Source organism: Pseudophryne corroboree, chromosome 7 (assembly GCF_028390025.1).
Source record: "Pseudophryne corroboree isolate aPseCor3 chromosome 7, aPseCor3.hap2, whole genome shotgun sequence".
Lineage (NCBI taxonomy): Eukaryota > Metazoa > Chordata > Amphibia > Anura > Myobatrachidae > Pseudophryne > Pseudophryne corroboree.
Genome location: NC_086450.1, coordinates 508,466,535 through 508,492,093, shown reverse-complemented (window position 1 = coordinate 508,492,093; position 25,559 = coordinate 508,466,535). Strand labels below are relative to the sequence as shown.

The following is a 25,559-nucleotide window of genomic DNA, read 5'->3' as shown; positions in this document are numbered from 1 at the left end:
GTGATCTGAACCCAGTTAACAGTATGATAACAAAACGAAGTAGCCTCTGAAAAGATGGCTCACAACAACAGTAATAACCCGATTTTGTAACAATAACTATGTACAAGCATTGCAGACAATCCGCACTTGGGATGGGCGCCCAGCATCCACTACGGACTATGAGAAATAGAATTATCGGTAAGTAAATTCTTATTTTCTCTAACGTCCTAGTGGATGCTGGGGACTCCGTCAGGACCATGGGGATTATACCAAAGCTCCCAAACGGGCGGGAGAGTGCGGATGACTCTGCAGCACCGAATGAGAAAACTCCAGGTCCTCTTTAGCCAGAGTATCAAATTTGTAAAATTTTACAAACGTGTTCTCCCCTGACCACGTAGCTGCTCGGCAAAGTTGTAATGCCGAGACCCCTCGGGCAGCCGCCCAAGATGAGCCCACCTTCCTTGTGGAGTGGGCCTTTACAGATTTAGGCTGTGGCACGCCTGCCACAGAATGTGCAAGTTGGATTGTGCTACAGATCCAACGTGCAATCGTCTGTTTAGACGCAGGAGCACCCATCTTGTTGGGTGCATACAATGTAAACAACGAGTCAGTTTTTCTGACTCCAGCTGTCCTTGAAATATATATTTTTAATGCTCTGACAACGTCCAGTAACTTGGAGTCCTCCAAGTCGCTAGTAGCCGCAGGCACCACAATAGGCTGGTTTAAGTGAAATGCCGAAACCACCTTAGGGAGAAATTGAGGACGTGTCCTCAATTCTGCCCTGTCCGAATGGAATATCAGATATGGGCTCTTGTATGACAAAGCTGCCAACTCTGAAACTCTCCTGGCAGAAGCCAGGGCCAACAGCATGGTTACCTTCCATGTAAGGTATTTTAATTCTACCGATTTTAACGGCTCAAACCAATGAGATTTGAGAAAATTTAGAACCACGTTCAAATCCCACGGTGCCACTGGAGGCACTATTGGGGGTTGTATATGTAGTACACCTTTGACAAAAGTTTGTACTTCAGGCACTGACGCCAATTCCTTCTGGAAGAAAATTGATAAGGCCGAAATTTGAACTTTAATGGACCCCAATTTTAGGCCCATAGACAATCCTGCTTGCAGGAAATGTAAGAATCGACCCAATTGAAATTCTTCCGTTGGAGCCTTCTTGGCCTCACACCACGCAACATATTTTCGCCAAATGCGGTGATAATGTTGTACAGTCACTTCCTTTCTAGCCTTAATCAAGGTAGGAATAACTTCCTCTGGAATGCCCTTTTCTTTTAGAATCCGGCGTTCAACCGCCATGCCGTCAAACGCAGACGCGGTAAGTCTTGGAACATACAAGGTCCCTGCTGAAGCAGATCCCTTCTTAGAGGTAGAGGCCACGGATCCTCCGTGAGCATCTCTTGAAGTTCCGGATACCAAGTTCTTCTTGGCCAGTCCGGAGCCACCAGTATCGTTCTTACTCCTCTTTTCCGTATAATTCTCAGTACCTTTGGTATGAGAGGCAGAGGAGGGAACACATACACTGACTGGTACACCCACGGTGTTACCAGAGCGTCCACAGCTATTGCCTGAGGGTCTCTTGACCTGGCGCAATACCTGTCCAATTTTTTGTTGAGGCGAGACGCCATCATGTCCACCTTTGGTTTTTCCCAACGGTTCACAATCATGTGGAAAACTTCTGGATGAAGTCCCCACTCTCCCGGGTGAAGGTCGTGTCTGCTGAGGAAATCTGCTTCCCAGTTGTCCACTCCCGGGATGAACACTGCTGACAGTGCTATGACAAGATTCTCCGCCCAGCGCAGAATCCTTGCAGCTTCTGCCATTGCACTCCTGCTTCTCGTGCCGCCTTGTCGGTTTACGTGGGCGACTGCCGTGATGTTGTCGGACTGGATCAACACCGGCTGACCCTGAAGCAGCGGTTTTGCCAGACTTAGAGCATTGTAGATCGCTCTTAGCTCCAGTATATTTATGTGAAGAGACGTCTCCAGGTTTGACCACACGCCCTGGAAGTTTCTTCCCTTTGTGACTGCTCCCCAACCTCGTAGGCTGGCATCCGTAGTCACCAGGACCCAGTCCTGTATGCCGAATCTGCGGCCCACTAACAGATGGGCAGTCTGCAACCACCACAGGAGAGACAACCTTGTTCTCGGTGACAGTGTTATCCGCTGATGCATGTGCAGATGCGATCCGGACCATTTGTCCAGCAGATCCCACTGAAATGTCCGTGCATGGAATCTGCCGAATGGAATCGCTTCGTACGAAGCCACCATCTTTCCCAGGACTCTTGTGCATTGATGTACTGACACAGTTCCTGGTTTTAGGAGGTTCCTGACAAGTTCGGATAACTCCCTTGCTTTCTCTTCCGGGAGAAATACCTTTTTCTGAACCGTGTCCAGAATCATACCCAGGAACAGCAGATGCGTTGTCGGGGTCAATTGAGATTTTGGAAGATTTAGAATCCACCCGTGTTGCTGAAGCACTACTTGTGTTAGCGCCACACCGACTTCCAGCTGTTCTCTGGACTTTGCCCTTATCAGGAGATCGTCCAAGTAAGGGATAATTAATACGCCTTTTCTTCGTAGAAGAACCATCATTTCGGTCATTACCTTGGTAAAGACCCGAGGGGCCGTGGACAAACCAAACGGCAGCGTTTGAAACTGATAATGACAGTCTTGTATCACGAACCTGAGATACCCTTGGTGTGAGGGGTAAATCGGGACATGTAGATAAGCATCTTTTATGTCCAAGGACACCATGAAGTCTCCTTCTTCCAGATTCGCTATCACTGCCCTGAGTGACTCCATCTTGAACTTGAATTTCTGTATGTACAGGTTCAAGGATTTCAGATTTAGAATAGGCCTTACCGAACCGTCCGGTTTCGGTACCACAAATAGAGTGGAATAATACCCCTTTCCCTGTTGTAGGAGGGGTACCTTGACTATCACCTGCTGAGAATACAGCTTGTGAATGGCTTCCAAAACCGACGTCCTTTCTGAGGGAGACGTTGGTAAAGCAGACTTTAGGAACCGGCGAGGGGGAAACCTTTCGAACTCCAGCATGTAACCCTGAGATATTATCTGCAGGACCCACGGGTCCACTTGTGAGTGAGCCCATTGATTGCTGAAAATCTTGAGTCGACCCCCCACCGTTCCTGGGTCCGCTTGTAAAGCCCCAGCGTCATGCTGATGGCTTTGTAGAAGCCGGGGCGGGCTTCTGTTCCTGGGCAGGGGCTGCGTGCTGCCCTTTCTTACCCTTTCCTCTGCCTCTCGGCAGATAAGACTGTCCTTTTGGTCGCTTTTTATAGGAGCGAAAGGACTGCGGCTGAAAAGACGGTGTCTTTTTCTGTTGTGAAGGGGTCTGAGGTAAAAAGGTGGATTTGCCGGCAGTTGCCGTGGTCACCAGGTCCGAAAGACCGACCCCAAACAATTCCTCTCCTTTATATGGCAATACTTCCATATGCCTCTTGGAATCCGCATCACCTGACCACTGTCGCGTCCATAAACTTCTTCTGGCAGATATGGACATCGCGCTTACTCTTGATGCTAGAGTACAAACATCCCTCTGAGCATCTCGCATATAAAGAAAAGCATCCTTTAATTGCTCTAGAGTCAATAAAATACTGTCCCTATCCAGGGTCTCAATATTTTCAGTCAGAGAATCCAACCACACTACCCCAGCACTGCACATCCAGGCTGAGGCTATTGCCGGTCGCAGTATAACACCAGTATGTGTGTATATACTCTTCAGTGTAGTTTCCAGCCTCCTATCTGCTGGATCCTTGAGGGCGGCCGTATCAGGAGACGGCAACGCCACTTGCTTTGATAAACGTGTGAGCGCCTGATCCACCTTAGGGGGTGTTTCCCAGCGCGCCCTAACCTCTGGTGGGAAAGGGTATAATGCCAATAACTTCTTTGAAATTAGCAATTTTCTATCGGGGGTAACCCACGCTTCATCACACACATCATTCAATTCCTCTGATTCTGGGAAAAATACAGGTAGTTTTTTCACCCCCCACATAATACCCCTTTTTGAGGTACCAGCAGTATCAGAGATCTGCAACGCCTCCTTCATTGCCGTGATCATATAACGTGTGGCCCTATTGGAAAATACGTTTGTTTCTTCACCGTCGACACTAGATTCATCTGTCGGTACCCGTGTCGACTGACTGAAGTAAAGGACGTTTTACAGCCCCTGACGGTGTCTGAGACGCCTGAACCGGTACTAACTGGTTTGCCGGGCGTCTTATTTCGTCAACTGACTTTTGTAGTGTGCTGACATTATCACGTAATTCCATAACTAAAGCCATCCATTCCGGTGTCGACTCCCTAGGGGGTGACATTACCATCATCGGCAATTGCTCTGCCTCCACACCAACATCGTCCTCATACATGTCGACACACACGTACCGACACACAGCAGCCACACAGGGAATGCTCTAATCGAAGACAGGACCCCTTAGCCCTTTGGGGAGACAGAGGGAGAGTTTGCCAGCACACACCAAAAGCGCTATAAATGTATATAAACAACCCTAGAAGGTGTTGTTTACTATATATGCGCTCTTAATATATAAATATCGCCAATTTATGCCCCCCTTCTCTTTGTTACCCTGTTTCTGTAGTGCAGTGCAGGGGAGAGTCCTGGGAGCCTTCCTCACCAGCGGAGCTGAGCAGGAAAATGGCGCTGAGTGCTGAGGAGAATAAGCTCCGCCCCTTTTTCGGCGGGATTTTTCTCCCGGTTTTTAAGAAACTGGCCTGGGTCAAAATACATACATATAGCCTTAATGGGTATATGTGATGTATTTATTTTGCCACTAAAGGTAATTATATTGCTGCCCAGGGCGCCCCCAGCAGCGCCCTGCACCCTCCGTGACTGAGTCAGTGAGCCGTGTGACAACAATGGCGCACAGCTGCAGTGCTGTGCGCTACCTTCATGAAGACTGTGGAGTCTTCTGCCGCCTGTTTTCCGGACCTCCGTTCTGCCGTCTCTTCAGCGTCTGTAAGGGGGATCGGCGGCGCGGCTCCGGGACGAACCCCAGGCTGACCTGTGTTCCGACTCCCTCTGGAGCTAAGTGTCCAGTAGCCTAAGACTCCAATCCATCCTGCACGCAGGTGAGTTGGAAATCTCTCCCCTAAGTCCCTCGATGCAGTGATCCTGTTGCCAGCAGGAATCACTGAGATTGAAACCTAAAAAAAAAACTTTTCTAAACAGCTCTTTAAGAGAGCCACCTAGATTGCACCCTCTCGGACGGGCACAAAAACCTAACTGAGGCTTGGAGGAGGGTCATAGGGGGAGGAGCCAGTACGCACCATGTGACCTAAAAGCTTTTTTAGATGTGCCCTGTCTCCTGCGGAGCCCGCTAATCCCCATGGTCCTGACGGAGTCCCCAGCATCCACTAGGACGTTAGAGAAAAGACCAATGTGTACATTAACGTCTAGGGTCGTTAACAGGTTTTTCCGCCATTCCCCTGGACTCCCACAATTGTTCAAATGTTCCGCAGGGTGGGAGATTGTGGAATGCATTTGGAACCCCCCCCCCCCCCCCCCCCCCTTTAGAAATTTGCCACTGAATCCATTTCCATGAGATACTCCTCGATGTATGCACATGCATTTATGTAACCCTTTTTATTTCCTCATGTAATAAATTGATTTAATGTATTATTAAGCTTGCTTATGATCTGTATTTATAGAGATGTTTTGACCCAGTGGAGCGCAGTTCCTTTGTGTTTGCTCCATGTGATAAACATGACAACCAGTCACATGACAATGTAGTCTGTAGAGTGGAAAGTTTACAGCATAAAACACTTCCCCATCCGCAGCCAACACGTGACCACTGGGGAGCTTGGGGACTGATTGGCTCAGAAGCAGGCAGGCTAAACTCTCTTGGGAACAAGCAGAAACCAAATAATACTGAGAGACACCATATGTTGAAGTGCAGTCATATCCTCGCCATAGAACAATTTAGCAAAGGACGACCAAGCTATATAAAAACCTAGTACAAACAAGGGCTAGCCCCTTCACATTAAAGAGCAAGCTCCCTATATAACAAAACCAAAGCAACGCTGCAGGATTGCACCTTATATAAGGGCCCTACATTGTGGACCCATCGGAACCCTTTCCTGTCTGCTGCTGATGTCCCACACTGGTAGTGTTCATTCTAGCACCCTGCACCTTTCAAATCCTGTGCAGTTCCTCTTTCCTGCCTGGGGTGTCGCTCTCTGCTCTGGTGCTTCTCAGCACACACAGGTCTGTATCACAGCACTCAGTAACAGATCAGAGTGTGCCGAGAAGCACCAGAGCAGAGAGCGACAACCAAGGCAGGAAAGAGGAACTGCACAGGATTTTGAAAGGTGCAGGGTGCTAGAATGAACACCACACTGGAGACCCATGCCAACATCACCCGACGGTATATGCTTAAATCATGTGGCAGCCAATACCTGTTCTCACAATATGCTTGGTCCACCCCCCCCCCCCCTCCTTTGCCCAGGAGTGCCCATCTGTTGCCCACTACCCGTCGGACAGTTCTGGTTTGATGAACAGATCTGTGCGGGAAGAAGCTGTAATGTAGCGTCTAACATTGTCAGCATATCATCATGTATGCAGGAAGTAGCGGAACCACATTCCCTGTGACTTACCGGAGGCTGGAGTCCCTTCACGATGCTCCTGCCCCTGGAATGGAAAAATAGGGATTAATGTACAGAAACAGACCCCAACTAGAAGTGTTCAGAGCCTCCAATGTTAAACTATGACCTGTATTCTGTGTAATCTGCTGGACCACTCTTACCCAGCACCAGAAAGCCATGCAACACGCGCAGCATGAAGTACAGCAAAGGGTAATTCCCTGACCTTACTACGGAGCGTTACCGGCACTACTAGTACATACCACTGCTGAGGTAACGTGCGATAATGACCATCCGTTGTATAGCGCCAACATATTGCGCAGTGCTTAATCATATCTAGGCTGAGAAGACTTCCAGCCAGTAATTGTTCCAGTCACCAGTACCGGACCACCACAGCTAGGGCCATGAAGCCAGGAACAAAAGTACTAGCAATCTGTTACTAACAATTATTTTATTGACCGATGTATGGAGGGGGTACATACATACCCACTTATGGCCAGCGTAACAGCACCCAGTGGGTCACACAGGACACCGGTTTCAATGACCAGCATATTAGATTGTACCATGCTGTGGTAAGCATAGTAATGTGTATGTATGTATGTATGTATGTATGTATATTTCCAGATATATAGAAATCCACTGCCTATTTCACTGCTGTCTAACTACTTCATGGACGGCAAATGTATATTAATATATAACAATGGGGTCCATGCACCAAGTGTTGGAGAGAGATAAAGTGGACGGAGATAAAGTACCAGCCAATCAGCTCCTAACTGTCATTTTTCAAACCCAGCCTGTGCCATGGTAGTTAGGAAATGGCTGGCTGGTACTTTCTCTCTCTACACGGCTTAGTACATAGACCCTACATTTACTCTAGCAAAATGGTAAAAAGCAGTGTAATGCCCAGAAACCGCACTCGCAGGAGGAGACAGCGGGAGAATGCACTCACAGGAAGAGACAGCCCGGAGACACAGACTGCTGACATAGCCTGGTGAGAACATCTGCAAACTGAGGTTGCCGGTGAATGATACTCTGCAGAGTCTGTGTACAATTCAATCCTGGGATCACAAAAATGGGGCAAATTGGGCTTCTCTAACCATCACACAAATCATCCGGCTACTTAGAGAGATGGAACCTAGAAATGCAGACTGTAATGTGCAGCTGCTACGGAGGGGAGACTGCAGTGTAACTAGTGCTGACCGGTACGAGCATGTAACACCTGGCCTGCAGTGCTGCACCAACTCTAAATCAGGGCCTTCATTAGTACCTGGCCTATCCCCCTGTACCACTCCCAGTATATATATATATATCTATATCTATATATAATACTTTTTACTGTTTAGCTGGAGTCGGAACATTCCTACCAGCTCCCACTGCCCCCCAGAGTCTCCAACCCTGCGGCCCTGACAGAAGCCATTCATCCACATTACAACTGGTTATATAAAGGCTAATGACACATTTATGTTACGTTTTAATAGCACTTAAGGAAACCCCGATAAGATAGGGTGCGGTATAGATCTACACTGTCTAGATAGACCATTATCAGGTCATCCTCATAAGGTGGACAAGGTCGACACAAAAACAAAACAAAAACAACATTGACGCAAGGTTTTTTCTTCAGCTTTTTGGTTCTCATTTTGTACATCTAACCATATCTAATCACAATCAGTGGAAACGCGTACCCTTGCGGTTGACCTTGGGTATCTGTCATCCTAATGCACGTCGGCCATATGGGATCGATCTATTGACTGTGGACCTATACACTGGAAGGTGTTTAGACAGCGTGCGGGAGAGGGGCACTTCCTGATAGCACAACGAGGACACGGGAACGAGTCGTCTCTTCTATCATAGTACTGCATTAGTACTTATGGAGGCACTTCAGTTTTGGCTCATTTTACACACAAAAGCCTTTGGGACCAAGTCGAATAAAAGTGAAACGCACAATGAGCTGTCGGAACGGTGTGTGGAAATGCTAATGTCATCAGAACATCACTCCTTATACCTCACGCCCCTACAGTGGTGCGCAGTAGGAGTGGTGATGTTGCCGCGCTGTAATTGTGCGTGACGTACACAGAAGCTACACATCGCAGATTTGTGCATTACTGAAAGTCATATTACAGCTATTAAGATCACATATCCTTCTCAATGTCCCCTGGCAAATTAAAGCCTTTCCACCAGAAGTTGGCCACCAGAGCCATCCGACCAGACACCTATGCCCAAACTGGTCAACATGCGACTTTACAGGTGAAACACGCGTGGCGCCTGACCACAGTAAACCCACTCCCCCCCCCCCCCCCCCCCATACGGTCCGTCTTCACGTCATCAGCACCAAACTGCAACAATTCGTTTCTTGCCACCAAACGTCCGGTCACTCAGAGTAGCAGCACATGGTCATTTAAAGAAAAAAAAACTAGAATTCAGAAAAATATTGTGCAATTCACACAATTACAGATCAGCCAACGTTTCATGTTAGACATCTGTGGGATAAACAGAACATTTATATGTAGCAATTCAGAGTATAGAGCTCTGGGTTACGGCACCACCTATACCAGGGTCTCCTTGAGGACCAAACACTATTGGGCTGTTGGGACATTCACTAAAAAATATAGTCAATGAACATCAAGCTTCTCTCTCTAGTGTAAGGGATATCAAAACACCCTATCGCATATAGAATAGCGCACACACACACACAAGGTAAAACTAATGACATATGGGCAAAAACTAAGTCTTAATACATAAATACTGATATCCTCTGCCGGGATGGGCAAAATGACAGGTATGTAGTCACAACATACGCCAATGTGAGAAAAACAAGAGACAAACCGTCACTAAACAATATGGCCGCCGACTGATCTGCCCTTTCGCTCCTACTGGCATATGTATGTGTAGGTCTTGGCTTATGTATATAGTATATGTGATTATGCTCCGTACTATTATTAGCCTTTACATGCTGCCACAAAGGTTCTGCAGTGCCTAACAAGGTACATAGACAATGAGCAAGAAAACAGCGACTTACAGTACAAGACAATACAGGACACGTACATGGTATATTACCATTGTTGCATCAGCAGTCACGACACTGAAAAAAGCATCAGGGTGTCAAACCGTATCCCTAGGATTTACCTATAGAAGCATGTACACATTAACGTCATATGACCTGCCATGTATACATACGTGTCGTAACTACAATACGTTTTCTTCCCATGGCGTAAAATAACTACTCAACATTTTTAAGGGCTATGGCATTTTAATGGCATTACATCTGTCTATATATATCTCCTATCCAGTGCACGGCCAGCATAGCTAACATTACTGCAGCGCTTGTACCTATGTCTTGGAGCTCGTGTTTCCGTACTACGTCTCACAGTGGGATAATAAGATTTTACTTACCGATAAATCTATTTCTCGTAGTCCGTAGTGGATGCTGGGGACTCCGTCAGGACCATGGGGAATAGCGGCTCCGCAGGAGACAGGGCACAAAAGCAAGCTTTTAGGATCACATGGTGTGTACTGGCTCCTCCCCCTATGACCCTCCTCAAAGCCTCAGTTAGGTACTGTGCCCGGACGAGCGTACACAATAAGGAAGGATCTTGAATCCCGGGTAAGACCCAAACCAGCCACACCAATCACACCGTACAACTTGTGATCTGAACCCAGTTAACAGTATGATAACAATGAAGTAGCCTCTAAAAAAGATGGCTCACAACAATAATAACCCGATTTTTGTAACAATAACTATGTACAAGTAATGCAGACAATCCGCACTTGGGATGGGCGCCCAGCATCCACTACGGACTACGAGAAATAGATTTATCGGTAAGTAAAATCTTATTTTCTCTAACGTCCTAGTGGATGCTGGGGACTCCGTCAGGACCATGGGGATTATACCAAAGCTCCCAAACGGGCGGGAGAGTGCGGGTGACTCTGCAGCACCGAATGAGAGAACTCCAGGTCCTCCTCAGCCAGGGTATCAAATTTGTAGAATTTTACAAACGTGTTCCCCCCTGACCACGTAGCTGCTCGGCAAAATTTTAAAGCCGAGACCCCCTCGGGAATCCGCCCAAGATGAGCCCACCTTCCTTGTGGAATGGGCATTGACAGATTTTGGCTGTGGCAGGCCTGCCACAGACTGTGCAAGCTGAATTGTACTACAAATCCAACGAGCAATAGTCTGCTTAGAAGCAGGAGCACCCATCTTTTGGGGTGCATACAATATAAACAGCAAGTCAGACTTTCTGACTCCAGCCGTCCTGGAAATATAAATAAATAAATAAATATATATATATATATATATATATATATATATATATATATATATATATATATATATATATATTTTTAGGGCCCCGACAACGTCTAGCAACTTGGAGTCCTCCAAGTCCCTAGTAGCCGCAGGCACCACAATATGTTGTTTCAGGCGAAACGCTGACACCACCTTAGGAAGAAACTGGGGACGAGTCCGCAGTTCTGCCCTGTCCGAATGGAAAAACAAATATGAGCTTTTTTTAAGACAAAGCCCCCAATTCTGACAATCGCCTGGCCGAGGCCAGGGCCACAACATGGTCCCTTTCCATGTGAGATATTTCAAATCCACAGATTTGATCGGTTCAAACCAATATGATTTGAGGAATCCCAACACTACGTTGAGATCCCACGGTGCCACTGGAGGCACACAAGGGGCTGTATATGCAATACTCCCTTGACAAACGTCTGGACTTCAGGAATTGAAGCCAATTTTTTCTGGAAGAAAATCTACAGGGCCGAAACTTGAACCTTAATGGACCCCAATTTGAGGCTCATAGACACTCCTGTTTTCAGGAAGTGCAGAAAACGACCTAGTTGAAATTTTTTCGTGGGGCCTTCCTGGCCTCACCCACGCAACATATTTTCACCACATGTGGTGATAACGTTGTGCGGTCACCTCCTTCCTGGCTTTGACCAGGGTAGGTATGACCTCTTCCGGAATGCCTTTTCCCTTAGGATCCGGTGTTCAACCGCCAGGCCGTCAAACGCAGTCGCGGTAAGTCTTGGAACAGACAAGGTCCCTGCTGGAGCAGGTCCTTTCTTAGAGGCAGATGCCACGGTTCCTCTTGGAACAGACATGGTTCTTGCTGAAAGCAAATCCCATCTTAGCTCCCGAGGCCATTAGTCCTCTGTGAGCATCTCTTGAAGTTCCGGGTACCAAGTCCCTCTTGGCCAATCCGGAGCCACGAGTATAGTTCTTACTCCTCTACGTCTTATAATTCTCAATACCTTGGTTATGAGAAGCAGAAGAGGGAACACATACACCGACTGTTACACCCACGGTGTTACCAGGACGTCCACAGCTATCGCCTGAAGGTCTCGTGACCTGGCGCAATACCTGTCCCATTTTTTGTTCGGGCGGGACGCCATCATTTCCACCTTTGGTCTTTCCCAACGGTTCACAATCATGCGGAAAACTTCCCGATGAAGTTCCCACTCTCCCGGGTGGAGGTCGTGCCTGCTGAGGAAGTCTGCTTCCCAGTCGTCCACTCCCGGAATGAACACTGCTGACAGTGCTATCACATGATTTTCCGTCTAGCGAAAAATCCTTGCAGTTTTGACCACTGCCCTCCTGCTTCTTGTGCCGCCCTATCTGTTTACGTGGGCGACTGCCGTGATGTTATCCCACTGGATCAATACCGGCTGACCTTGAAGCAGAGGCCTTGCTAAGCTTATAGCATTACAAATTTGCTCTTAGCTCCAGTATATTTATGTGGAGAGAATTCTCCAGACTTGATCACACTCCCTGGAAATTTTTTTCCCTGTGTGACTGCTCCCCAGCCTCTCAGGCTGGCCTCCGTGGTTACCAGCATCCAATCCTGAATGCCGAATCTGCGGCCCTCTAGAAGATGAGCACTCTGTAATCACCACAGGAGAGACACCCTTGTCCTTGGATATAGGGTTATCCGCTGATGCATCTGAAGATGCGATCCGGACCATTTGTCCAGCAGATCCCACTGAAGAGTTCTTGCGTGAAATCTGCCGAATGGAAGCGCTTCGTAATAAGCCACCATTTTTTACCAGGACTCTTGTGCAATGATGCACTGACACTTTTCCTGGTTTTAGGAGGATCCCGATTAGCTCGGATAACTCCCTGGCTTTCTCCTCTGGGAGAAACACCCTTTTCCTGGACTGTGTCCAGAATCATCCCTAGGACCAGCAGACGTGTCGTCGGAACAACTGCGGTTTTGGAATATTTAGAATCCACCCGTGCTGTCGTAGAACTACTTGAGATAGTGCTACTCCGACCTCCAACTGTTCTCTGGACCTTGTTCTTATCAGGAGGTCGTCCATTTTCTTTGAAGACGAATCCTCATTTCGGTCATTACCTTGGTAAAGACCCGGGGTGCCTTGGACACTCCAACGGCATCGTCTGAAACTGATAGTGACAGTTCTGTACCACGAACCTGAGGTACCCTTGGTGAGAAAAGCAAATTTTGGGACATGGAGGTAAGCATCCCTGATGTCCCGGGACACCATATAGTCCCCTTGTTCCCAGTTCGCTATCACTGCTCTGAGTGACTCCATCTGGATTTGAACCCTTGTAAGTGTTCAAATTTTTCAGATTTAGAATCGGTCTCACCTAGCCTTCTGGCTTCAGTACCACCCTATAGTGTGGAACAATACCCCTTTCCTTGTTGTAGGAGGGGTAATTTTATTATCACCTGCTGGGAATACAGCTTGTGAATTGTTTTCAATACTGCCTCCCTGTCGGAGGGGGACATTGGTACAGCAGACTACAGGAACCTGCGAGGGGGGAAACGCCTCGACATTCCAATCTGTGCCCCTTTGATACTACTTGTAGGATCCAGGGGTCCTGTACGGTCCCAGCGTCATGCTGAGAACTTAGTAGAAGCGGTGGAGGGCTTCTGTTACTGGGAATGGACTGCCTGCTGCAGTCTTCTTCCCTTTCCTCTATCCCTGGGCAGATATCTTATAGGGACGAAAAGACTGAGGCTGAAAAGACGGTGTCTTTTTCTGCAGAGATGTGACTTAGGGTAAAAAACAGTGGATCTTCCAGCAGTTGCCGTGGCCACCAGGTCCCATGGACCGACCCCAAATAACTCCTCCCCTTTTATACGGCAATACATCTTTGTGCCGTTTGGAATCTGCATCCCCTGACCACTGTCGTGTCCATAAACATCTTCTTGCAGATATGGACATCGCATTTACTCTTGATGCCAGAGTGCAAATATCCCTCTGCGCATCTCGTATATATAGAAATGCATCCTTTAAATGCTCTATAGTCAATAAAATACTGTCCCTGTCAAGGGTATCAATATTTTTAGTCAGGGAATCCGACCAAGCCACCTCAGCTCTGCACATCCAGGCTGAGGCGATCGCTGGTCACAGTATAACACCAGCATGTGTGTGTATACTTTTTAGGATATTTTTCTGATAAGCATGTGAGCGCCTTATCCACCCTGAGGGGCGTTTCCCAATGCGCCTTAACTTCTGGCGGGAAAGGGTATACCGCCAATAATTTTCTATCGGGGGAAACCCGATCATCATCACACACTTCATTTAATTTATCTGATTCAGGAAAAACTACAGGTAGTTTTTTCACCTCACACATAATACCCTTCTTTGTGGTACTTGGAGTATCAGAAATATGTAACACCTCCTTCATTGCCCTTAACGTGTGGCCCTAAAGGAAAATACGTTTGTTTCTTCACCGTCGACACTGAAATCAGTGTCCGTGTCTGGGTCTATGTCGACCGACTGAGGTAAATGGGCGTTTTTACAAGCCCCTGACGGTGTCTGAGACGCCTGGACCGGTACTAATTTGTTCGCCGGCCGTCTCATGTCGTCAACCCACTTGCAGCGTGTTGACATTATCACGTAATTCCATAAGTAAGCCATCCATTCCGGTGTCGACTCCCTAGAGAGTGACATCACCATTACAGGCAATTTGCTCCGCCTCCTCACCAACATTTTCCTCATACATGTCGACACACACGTACCGACATACAGCACACACATAGGGAATGCTCTGATAGAGGACAGGACCCACTAGCCCTTTGGGGAGACAGAGGGAGAGTTTGCCAGCACACACCAAAATGCTATAATTATACAGGGACAACCCTTATATAAGTGTTCCTCCCATATAGCATTTAATATATATGTATATCGCCAAATCAGTGCCCCCCCTCTCTGTTTTAACCCTGTTTCTGTAGTGCAGTGCAGGGGAGAGCCTGGGAGCCTTCCCCTCAGCCTTTCTGTGAGGGAAAATGGCGCTGTGTGCTGAGGAGAATAGGCCCCGCCCCCTTTTCGGCGGGCTTCTTCTCCGGAGATTGTGAAGTCTGGCAGGGGTTAAATACATCCATATAGCCTCAAGGGCTATATGTGATGTATTTTTCGCCATACAGGTATTCTACATTGCTGCCAGGGCGCCCCCCCCCCGCGCCCTGCACCCTCCGTGATCGCTGTGGGAAGTGTGCTGACAGACAATGGCGCACAGCTGCAGTGCTGTGCGCTACCTGAGGAAGACTGAAAAGTCTTCTGCCGCCTGGTTCCGGACCTCTTCAATCTTCAGCATCTGCAAGGGGGTCGGCGGCGCGGCTCCGGGACGAACCCCAGGGCGAGACCTGTGTTCCGACTCCCTCTGAAGCTAATGGTGTCCAGTAGCCTAAGAATCCAATCCATCCTGCACGCAGGTGAGTTGAAATTCTCTCCCCTAAGTCCCTCGATGCAGTGAGCCTGTTGCCAGCAGGACTCACTGAAAATAAAGAACCTAAAAACTTTTTCTAAGCAACTCTTTAAGAGAGCCACCTAGATTGCACCCTTCTCGGACGGGCACAAAAACCTAACTGAGGCTTGGAGGAGGGTCATAGGGGGAGGAGCCAGTACACACCATGTGATCCTAAAAGCTTGCTTTTGTGCCCTGTCTCCTGCGGAGCCGCTATTCCCCATGGTCCTGACAGAGTCCCCAGCATCCACTAGGACGTTAGAGAAAATGGGATTGCTTTAACTACTCATCCACGAAGCATTAGACACCTAACCCAGCGAAGGTATTGCCTCTGCAGCTTTATATACTGTACTAGTATTCTGGGCCTGTCATTCGCCGGGTCACCAGCTATTGTGCGACATTGCAGGGTGTTATCTCCTCTTTCTCTTCCCCCACTTTCCCATCTCCTCCTATTCTCTCTCTCACCCCCCCACTCTCTCAGGGCTGTTACCTGTGGAAGGCTGTTGCGGCCTGACGGGCGAGTGCCATTTAATCCACTGCGCTAGACGGAAACCATACCCCATTGTGTAATACGTAGGGACAGAATTTCTCTCTCACAATCTGGCTCTATAGACGTATTTAAGGAGCAGCGTAGGAAAGATCCCCATGTTTGATGCACCCTACATTCCCAAGTACTACGTGTTGTCCCTCTCCACTATTTTCCGTGCATTTTCACCGAGCTCCCACGCAGTGCTGTGTGTCTTGGCATAGTGGAGATTTGGCAGATGAGAAGCCTTACAGAGCCGCCACACCTCAATACACCAGACAAGCTCCCTATACGAGGCGTGGCTTAGCCTTAGCGGACAGCCCAGATGTCTCATGCGTACAACCAAGCAGGAGGCTGGCCTAGAGCTGCGCAATAGGTCTGTAATGAACCCCGGATCCATGCATACAGTGATCTCCGGAGGTAACTACACACGTGTATAACACTGATGATGTATCCTATGTTATAAGTCCTGCCTTTTATAGATCACACTGTTTAATGTCTGCTTTTTGCAAGTACATGATGATTTTGTTTTTTTTGGTCAGCCAGTCCAGGGGGGGCCAGCACATAACCCAGAGGCACCGAGTGACACCTGCTGGAGGGGAAAGAGATAAGGTGTGACCTGTGGACAGAATCGCTCGTCGCTTCCCCGAGAGCTTAAGTCAAAGTCCGTGTCCTCACGTCTGTGGTCTGAATTCACAAACAGGGCACTGCGGACTGCACATTCCTGACTGATGAACACTGGTGCATAGGTAACCATGGAAATGTAGGCATGTGGTTACCCACAGCAACAGGATCGCTCTATTACAGCTTAGATCAGGGGTAGGCAACATGTGACACATGCCAGCATGCCCTGCCACAGTTATAGAAAGCCTCAACAGTAGCAGTGCATGCTGGGATATGCAGTTCCTCAGCAGCTGGAGTGCCACAGGCTGCCTACCCCCGACTTAGATACAACATAGAAGCAAGCGTGATTGCTTGCTCTGGGGCCCAGTGTCTGCACCCCCCCCCCCCCCCCCCCACTGCACCGGCTTTCATAGTGGAGAATGAAAACATTGCAACAAAAGGTCCTGAATTGCCGGGTACAGAGGATCACAGCCAATTACTGGCAGCATTCTTTCTATAGAACCCATAGTCCCCACCTATAGGCTCCATCCCTGCTGTGGTATGCCCATTTTAGGGTATTGTAAATAATCCAAACCCAATGCAGCGGCTGGGAAGAGATCAGCACACAGAGGTACCAATGTAACCCTAGATTGTGTTATCCCACCTCGTGTCAGGTCACCGGCCGCAGTTTATGTCCTGGTTCCGTCAGTGGAGGGAACGGTGCAATGTGTCAGCACTATATAGGTATATACGGGTGTGGTTCATTAGGTCGACATGAGTTAGGTCGACCACGTTTGCTCGACAGGAGTTTTTTTTTTTTAACCTTTTTTGTTGTGTTTTCTTTGAAAAGTGAACCCCAATTAGTGCACTGTGTCCCGTCGCATGGCGAGCGAGCTTCGGGCAAGGTTACTGTTCCCAATTGTAGTCCACGTGGATCATTAAGTATGAAAAACGTCAAAAAATGAAAAAAAATTGCAAAAACCTCATGTCGACCTAATGACCACCATCCAGAATGTATGTATGTATGTATGTATGTATGTATGTATGTATGTATGTATGTATGTATGTATGTATATATAGGATATATCCACTTCTTGGAACCATTTATTCAAACTGTAATTAATATTGTCCCTGGTTCGATAGATTACTAATTTGTTCTTGGCCATTACTGACTCCCAATGCCAGGCAATCCTCTCCCGCCATACCCATGTGGCCTCCGCCTCTCTGCTCTCCCCTGCCAGTCACTAACGCTGCTGCTCAGTCATTGGGGGCCCCTGCTCACCTTGCACCCATTGACTCCTTAGCTTTCAGCGCTATTGTCTCAGAGATATATGCAATACACTGACACAGTTGGGGCACATGCCGGTGTGAGTGGGAGACGCAGCGTCCCACCTCCTCTGATAAACACCTGTGCCGCTCTTCTCATTTTCCTCTGTAACTTGTCTGCATTGGTCTACCCCCCCAACCATCCCCTCAGATCCCAGTCCATGCTCCTGACTCTTACACATAAAGCCCACTCCTCCATCTCTAAACTCATATTTACCCACACCCCCTCTGCTCTCTCTCTGCCTCCTGCCCCCAACACTGTTTACCCTCTCATATGATGCCTCCTCAATGTCTCCGACTCAGACCCTCTCCTCTGGTACCACCTTCCCGCCAAGTCAGACTTTTTACCATTCTTGGACTGAAACCACCTACCATCCCTGCTGCTAACCCACCACTTCCCTCTCCTTCCTTGACCGGCTCTTCTACACAGTTCCCTCTCCAACTGTTGACCCCTCCACTTACTTATCCACTTATGTAAGCTCCCACAGGCAGCCCTAGCATTACCCTTTGCTAACAATGCTCCTAGTCCAGTCTCCTAATCCCCTTAGCCTTCCTGTGACTCACCTCCACTCACCCAACTCGTCAATAATCACTGCGTCTCCCTACCCTCACCCCTTGTCTGCAACCTACCTAGTTTTCCTATGAACTATTCTGTATTGTTCCCAAGATCTGTCAGCTGAAATGTAGAGTTCCTGTTCAGTTTTCCCCGTGCAGTGCCACGGACACTATGTGGTACCACCAGGAAGTTCTCAGCAAACAGCTCTTGGCCGAGGCATCACGGTAGGTTGTCTATAGTCAGTGGCTACTCCCAACCCGCTACTTTATCGAAGCCAAACGGCAGCGGAGAACGTTTCTCATTCTGGAGGCCAAGTGCAGAAAATCTCAAGTCTCCCCCCCTCCACCTTAAAACGCCCTGAAGGTGTAACGCTGAGGACCATGTAACACGATAAACCTAATCGGTCAGATTGGAGCTTCAGATAAGCCACATGCACCCACCCAGGGAAAACATGAGCAGCACAGGGTACGCGAGGAGAGGAAGAATTGGCTGAGCTGGAGTGTCAGCCGGGCCGGTCTGAGGATTGAGGAGTAATCTAATACATACTACGACTTCCAGTGACATACGGTGGGGTGAGGCAGAGCCTTTCCTGTCATACTAGCGTTTATACAGTAAAAACTCTGGCACGAAGTATATGAAAAATACAAAGAATATGTTTTAAATATCTTTGTGTTATTCTAATCATTTTTATAGCCAAAACTCCGGAGTAAAAAGTCTATGGCAGGGGAGGCAGTGCCTCACCTGTGTATCCTTTCCACACATCTCTCATCAAAACTCACCAAATTTCCAGGAGTTTATAATGCTGCACCTGTGTATAATGCCCAGATGTACTCTTTGGCTCATATATTGCATGTAAATCTGGCTCTGGCGTTAGCCAGTGCCCGAGCCATGTAGCTCACCGCGCGTCCCTGTAGTACACGATGCAACCAAATGACATTAGAAACTCCGTTACGGGTGCTAACTAGAGATTCAAGGTGGGTACAAACGGAGATATCCGTGCTTAAATTCTAAGCAATCTGACTAGATCGCTCAGCACACATCTCCCCGTGTGTACGGGGCTTAAGGCCTATTTACTAGGCCTTGGAGAGAGATAAAGTCCCAAATAATCAGCTCCTGTCATTTTTCAAACACAGCCTGTAACATAGCTGTTAGGAGCAGATTGGCTGCTACTTTATCTCTCTCCAACACTTAAGCTGGGTACACACTGGGGGTAATTCCAAGTTGATCGCAGCAGGATTTTTGATAGCAATTGGGCAAAACCATGTGCACTGCAGGGGAGGCAGATATAACATTTGCAGAGAGTTAGATTTGGGTGGGTTATTTTATTTCTGTGCAGGGTAAATACTGGCTGCTTTATTTTTACACTACAAATTAGATTGCAGACTGAACACACCACACCCAAATCTAACTCTCTCTGCACATGTTACATCTGCCTCCCCTGCTGTGCACATGGTTTTGCCCAATTGCTAACAAAAATCCTACTGCGATCAACTTGGAATTACCCCCACTGAGCGATAGATCAGCCAATACTGAATGGCCGTTATATCGCAAACCCATCGGCAGGTGTGTACCCCCAATGTGTCCGAATTACAACATTCGGAGACATGTGGCGTTGTCCCTGCAGCACAGCAGCTATATCTGCAGCTGGATCAGCCCATTTGGCTGGGTGTACGGCGTACACTTGTTGCCAGTGACTGACATCTGAACTGGGCAGGTACATTTAAATGCCCGACGACTGGTAAGTGTATGTCCCCTTACAAAACATTAGATAAGTTGGCGGACCGGCCGATACGTCAGACAGGTATGTACCCAGCTTTAATAAACAGACCTCGTAATAATACACCACCTGTGGATGTCAACCAATTAAAATTAATTTATGAAAGGATATTAACCACTATGGCCATATTGGTATATAGCGGAAGGGGGGTGCAGGCACAAACCACCATCCTCCTACTGGCCTTCTATCCAGCAGAGAGGAATGGTGTGTGAGCTGGGCATGGCTTGTTACATAGTAATACTGACTTAGACAAGATACTATGCTGGTTAAAGAAATTCCCTTAGACCTTTATGGGCTGTGTCTTCTGTGGATAGCTTACAGCGGGTCGTGTGTAGGGCAGGATTTACCAGACTCAGCACCATATGAAGGCCTACAATCCCGCTGCTCCTAGAACCTGGTGTGGCTGCAGTTCTGAACACAGTGATGCACTGATTTGTGCACATCTGGGGACAGGGGGGTGACACTGGCAGGCGGTGAGGGCAGGCCGCCGGGTACAGGGGGTGAGTGAGGGCAGGCCGCCGGCTACAGGGGGCGAGGGCAGGCCACCGAGTAATGGGGGCGACACTGGCAGGGGGTGAGGGCAGGCCACTGGGTACAGGGGGCGGCAGGGGGTGAGGGCAGGCCACCGGGGGCGACCGTGGCAGGGGGTGAGGGCAGGGTACAGGGGGCAACAGTGGCAGGGGGTGAGGACCGATCATGGTACAGGGGGTGACAATGGCAGAGGGTGAGGGCAAGCCTCTGGGTACAGGGGGCGACACTGGCAGGGGGTGAGGACCGATCATGGTACAGGGGGTGACACTGGCAGAGGGTGAGTGCAGGCCTCTGGGTACAGGGGGGTGAGGGCTGACCAGGGTAAAGGGGGCGACACTGTCAAGGGGTGAGGGCAGGCCACCGGGTACAGGGGGTGAGGGCAGGCCGTCAGGTACAGGGGGAGACACTGACAGGGGGTGAGGGCAGGCCACCGGGTACAGGGGGTGACACTGGCAGAGGGTGAGGGCAGGCAAGTGGGTACAGGGGGCGAGGGCTGATCAGGGAAAAGGGGGTGACACTGGCAGGGGGTGAGGGCAGGCCACCGGGTACAGGGGGTGAGGGCAGGCCACCGGGTACAGGGGGTGAGGGCAGGCCACCGGGTACAGGGGGTGAGGGCAGGCCACCGGGTACAGGGGGTGAGGGCAGGCCACCGGGTACAGGGGGCGAGGGCAGGCCACCGGGTACAGGGGGCGAGGGCTGATCAGGGTAAAGGGGGCGACACTGGCAGGGGGTGAGGGCAGGCCACCGGGTACGGGGGTGACTGGCAGAGGGTGAGGGCAGGCCACCGGGTACAGGGGGTGAGGGCTGATCATGGTAAAGGTGGTGACACTGGCAGGGGGTGAGCGCAGGCCACCAGGTACAGGGGGTGACACTGGCAGGGGGTGAGGGCAGGCCTCTGGATACAGGGGGCGAGGCTGATCATGCTAAAGGTGGTGACACTGGCAGGGGGTGAGGGCAGGCCGCCGGGTAAAGGGGGTGAGGGATGATCAGGGTATAGGGGGTGACACTGACAGGGGGTGAGGGCAGGCCACCGAGTACAGGGGGCGAGGGCTGATCATGGTAAAGGTGGTGACACTGGCAGGGGGTGAGGGCAGGCCACCAGGTACAGGGGGTGACACTGGCAGGGGGTGGGGGCAGGCCGTCAGGTAAAGAGGGTGACACTGGCAGGGGGTGAGGGCAGATCATGGTAAAGGTGGTGACACTGGCAGGGGGTGAGGGCAGGCCATCGGGTAAAGGGGGTGAGGGTCGATCAGGGTACAGGAAGTGACACTGAGAGGGGGCAAGGGCAGGCCTCTGGGTACATGGGGCGACGGCTGATCATGGTAAAGGTGGTGACACTGGCAGGGGGTGAACGCAGGACACCGGGTACAGGGGGTGACACTGGCAGAGGGTGAAGGCCGATCAGGGTACAGGGGGTGACACTAGCATGGGGTGAGGGCAGGCCTCTGGGTACAGGGGGCGACGGCTGATCATGGTAAAGGTGGTGACACTGGCAGGGGCAGGCCGTCGGGTAAAGGGGGTGACACTGGCAAGGGGTGAGGGCAGGCCTCTGGGTACAGGGGGCGAGGGCTGATCATGGTAAAGGTGGTGACACTGGCAGGGGGTGAGGGCAGGCCGACGGGTAAAGGGGGTGACACTGACAGGGGGCGAGGGCAGGCCACTGGGTACAGGGGGTGACACTGACAAGGGATGAAGGCCGATCAGGGTACACTGACAGGGGGTGAGGACAGATCACGTTACAGGGGGTGACACTGGCATGGGGTGAGGGCAGACCTCTGGGTACAGGGGGAGGGCTGATCAGGGCACAAGTGGTGACACTAGCAGGGGGTGTGAGCAGGCCTCCGTGTACAGGGGGTGACACTGGCAGGGGATGATGGCAGATCAGGGTACAGCTGGTTAGGCACACCTCAGGGATACAGGGGGTGACACAGGCAGGGGTTGAGGGAGGATTTGGGTACAGGGAATGACACTGGCAGGGGGTGAGGTCCAATTAGGGTACAGCTGGTTAGGGCACATCTCAGGGGCACAGGGGGTAACACTGGCAGGGGTTGAGAGATTCAGGTACAGGGGGTGACACTGGCAGGGGGTGAGGGCCCATCTCAGGGGTACAGGGGGTGACACTACCAGGGGGTGAGTGCCAATAAGGGTACAGGGGGTGACACTAGCAGGGAATGAGGGCAGATCAGGGTACAGGGTGACACTGGCAGGGGGTGAGGGCCCATCTCAGGGGTACAGGGGGTGACACTACCAGGGGGTGAGTGCCAATAAGGGTACAGGGGGTGACACTGGCAGATCAGGGTACAGGAGGTGACACTGGCAGATCAGGGTACAGGCGGATCAGGGTACAGGGGGTGACACTGGCAGGGGGTGAGGGCGGATCAGGGTGCAGGGGGTGACACTGGCAGATCAGGGTACAGGGGGTGACACTGGCAGGGGGTGAGGGCGGATCAGGGTGCAGGGGGTGACATTTGGCAAGGGGTGAGGGCAGATCAAGGTACAGGAGGGTGACACTGCCAGGGGGTGAGGACCAATCAGGGTAAAGGGGGGTGACACTGGCAGATCAGGGTACAGTGAGGGCAGGGCTCCGGCCGGATAGAACACGTCTCGGAGATGGGCCCGGCGCGGCCGGTACCGGCGGATACTGCGGCGCAGGCCGGGGAAGGGTGGGAGAACAGACCATGTGACCGGGGAGACACGCCCCTCTCCGGCTGCCTCTCCATTGGCCGCCCCAGCCATCAATCAGCCGGAGCTTTCCCCGTTGCCGGTAAACAGGCATTTCCCCCGCACATCCCGCCTTACCTGCCGGCTCCGGCCCGCTCCTGGCTCCCGGATGGGGGCAGGCTGCCGTTGGGGCTCCCCGGGGAGCCGCTTCCTGGCGTGGAGACCGCCATGGCCGCTGCGGCAGGTTTGCGGGTGGCCTGAGACGACGGCGGCGGCTGCTGCTTGAGCATATTCCACGGAGAAGCTGCTGCCGGTGCGGGCGGGGGGAGGGGGGGCTGCTGCCGGGAGAGCGGACACCAACAGCGGCAGCGCGCGCGCCTGACTCTCGCTCCAACCGACAATGCGCGCGGACGGCCTGGAAAGGGAGGGGGGAGCGATCGGCCAATAGGAGCGGGCGGCTGGTGGGGAGGGCGGGGCGTCTGCCGACCAATCTGCTGCCTGGCAGCTCTCGCTGGCTGCCGCTGACCCGTCTCTCTGTCTCCAGCGGCGTTCCCTTCAGCGCGCGCCGAGGTTGCGGCGTGGCCTGGGCCGAGCGTGCCGGCCAATGGCAGCGGGCGAAGGGGGAGGAGCCCCAGCGGCAGCCGCCAATGGCGTGAGGTGCTGGGCGGGACCACGGCTTGCCTACCTGGCTGCCGTCTCTGAGAGGGAGGAAGCGGAGCTCGTGCATGGGCTGGAGAGGAGGCGGAGCCACAAAATGGCGGCGGCTGCTGCTGCGGAGGCCCCGCCTCCCCCGTAACGTCACGCGACCGAGGGAGAGCAGCTGAGGCAATGCCGGTCTGAGGAGAGACATGACGAGAGGCTCGTAACAGCGCCCTCCCCCCATCCCTCCACCCACAGCGCTACCGTGTCGCACTGCGGCGGCGTCATCGCCGGAACCTGCGCCTTCACGTCATACCTTCACTGGCATGACGTTGCGTATCCCTCCGAGCTCGAAATGTAGTCCCCTCCCCTTGTGCGGTGCTATCCGGTAGATGTTAGAATCAAGTGGGCTAAGGGACCTTTTCCGTAAGGGGGAGGAGTTACGACGCAAGAGGGAGGAGCTAGGCCAGCGGGATAGTTCCTCTACTATCCACGCCACCAACTATTACCTTTAGTAATTAGGTGGTGAGCGGAGCGAGCCACCGTGCCCGAAGCGTGGCGAGCGAAGCGAGCCCGCGAGGGTACTTTTCGGGTACCCTGTTCGCCCGTAGCTCCTCCCCCTGGTGACGTAGCTCCTCCCCTCAATACGTCACAAGGTCCCTTCAGCCACTCCGATATAGAACCAACCGGTGCTATCCCGCCATACAATCAGCCCCAGAGGCTATATATAGTATAATGTGTGTGTGTGTATATATATACATACACACACACGTACAAATGTGGGCCATGTAACCGCTACACACTGTTCACTGTGTGTGTATAGAATACATATTTCTGCAGCGGGGTACACTGTGTTCCACAGGGAATACATTGGGGTGTAGAGTTGGATCTTGATCCGGAGGCACCAACAGGCTAAAGCTTTAGACTGTCCCCGCGGGGCCTCCTCTATAACCCCGCCTCCAGGCACTGTGAGCTCAGTTTTAGAGTTGCCTACATGAAACAGGTGACTTAACAGGTGGGGCTGCCTACCTGAAAAAGCTTTTTAGAAGACTTCAAGGGATGCAGCACTGATATGTCAGGGTGACATACTGTGCTGCGGCTCCATCACCTCACCAGCGGCGTCACATACTCCCTCGGCTCTGTTCCCGGGTACTTGCGGCCGAGGCGCTCCGGTTTTTAGGCACACCACCGCAGACGTAAGAAAATTCTTGGCGCAGCATTTAAAGGATGACAGTGAAGACAGAGACAATTGTCAGACTGAATTACTATAAATAGCATTTAATGCTCACAAATTAAAAATGTTTTGCTTATTAAGCGCACGGTTAAAAACACAATTCATTCACTGATAAGATACTTAATTCATTCAATAAAACGAGTATAACCGGTATAAAATACTCTATAATGGATGAATTGGATTGAAAGTCAATGCCTAAACGGCAGAAAATGTCCTGAGACCTGTTGTCCTTAGCCAGATAGGTTTGCAGTTTATCTCGCCAAACAGATCTGTACAGTTTAAAATAACAATCCTTTAACGGTATAGCCTCTTTCCTTTTACACTTTCCTGTGCAAATAGCTTGATACACATTGGGAACCTTTCCGTAACATACAGCTTTAAT

The 25,559-nt window shown here is 50.7% G+C and overlaps 1 protein-coding gene across 2 annotated transcripts in view; it reads right to left on the bottom strand.

Moving 5' to 3' along the window:
• Nucleotides 1-24,164, bottom strand: part of ATXN2L (ataxin 2 like) — a 114,488-nt gene extending 90,324 nt beyond the window's left edge. The window contains exons 1-2 of one of the 2 annotated variants that reach the window (XM_063935413.1): nucleotides 23,443-24,164; nucleotides 6,627-6,660 (exon numbers count right to left, since the gene is read on the bottom strand). In XM_063935413.1, coding sequence (XP_063791483.1) covers nucleotides 6,627-6,660; nucleotides 23,443-23,594 — 186 coding nt within the window. In that variant the 5' untranslated portion in view covers nucleotides 23,595-24,164. The remainder of the gene's footprint in view (nucleotides 1-6,626; nucleotides 6,661-23,442) is intronic. The other variant, XM_063935414.1, reaches the window with a different exon arrangement.
• Nucleotides 24,165-25,559: the final 1,395 nt, after the last annotated feature.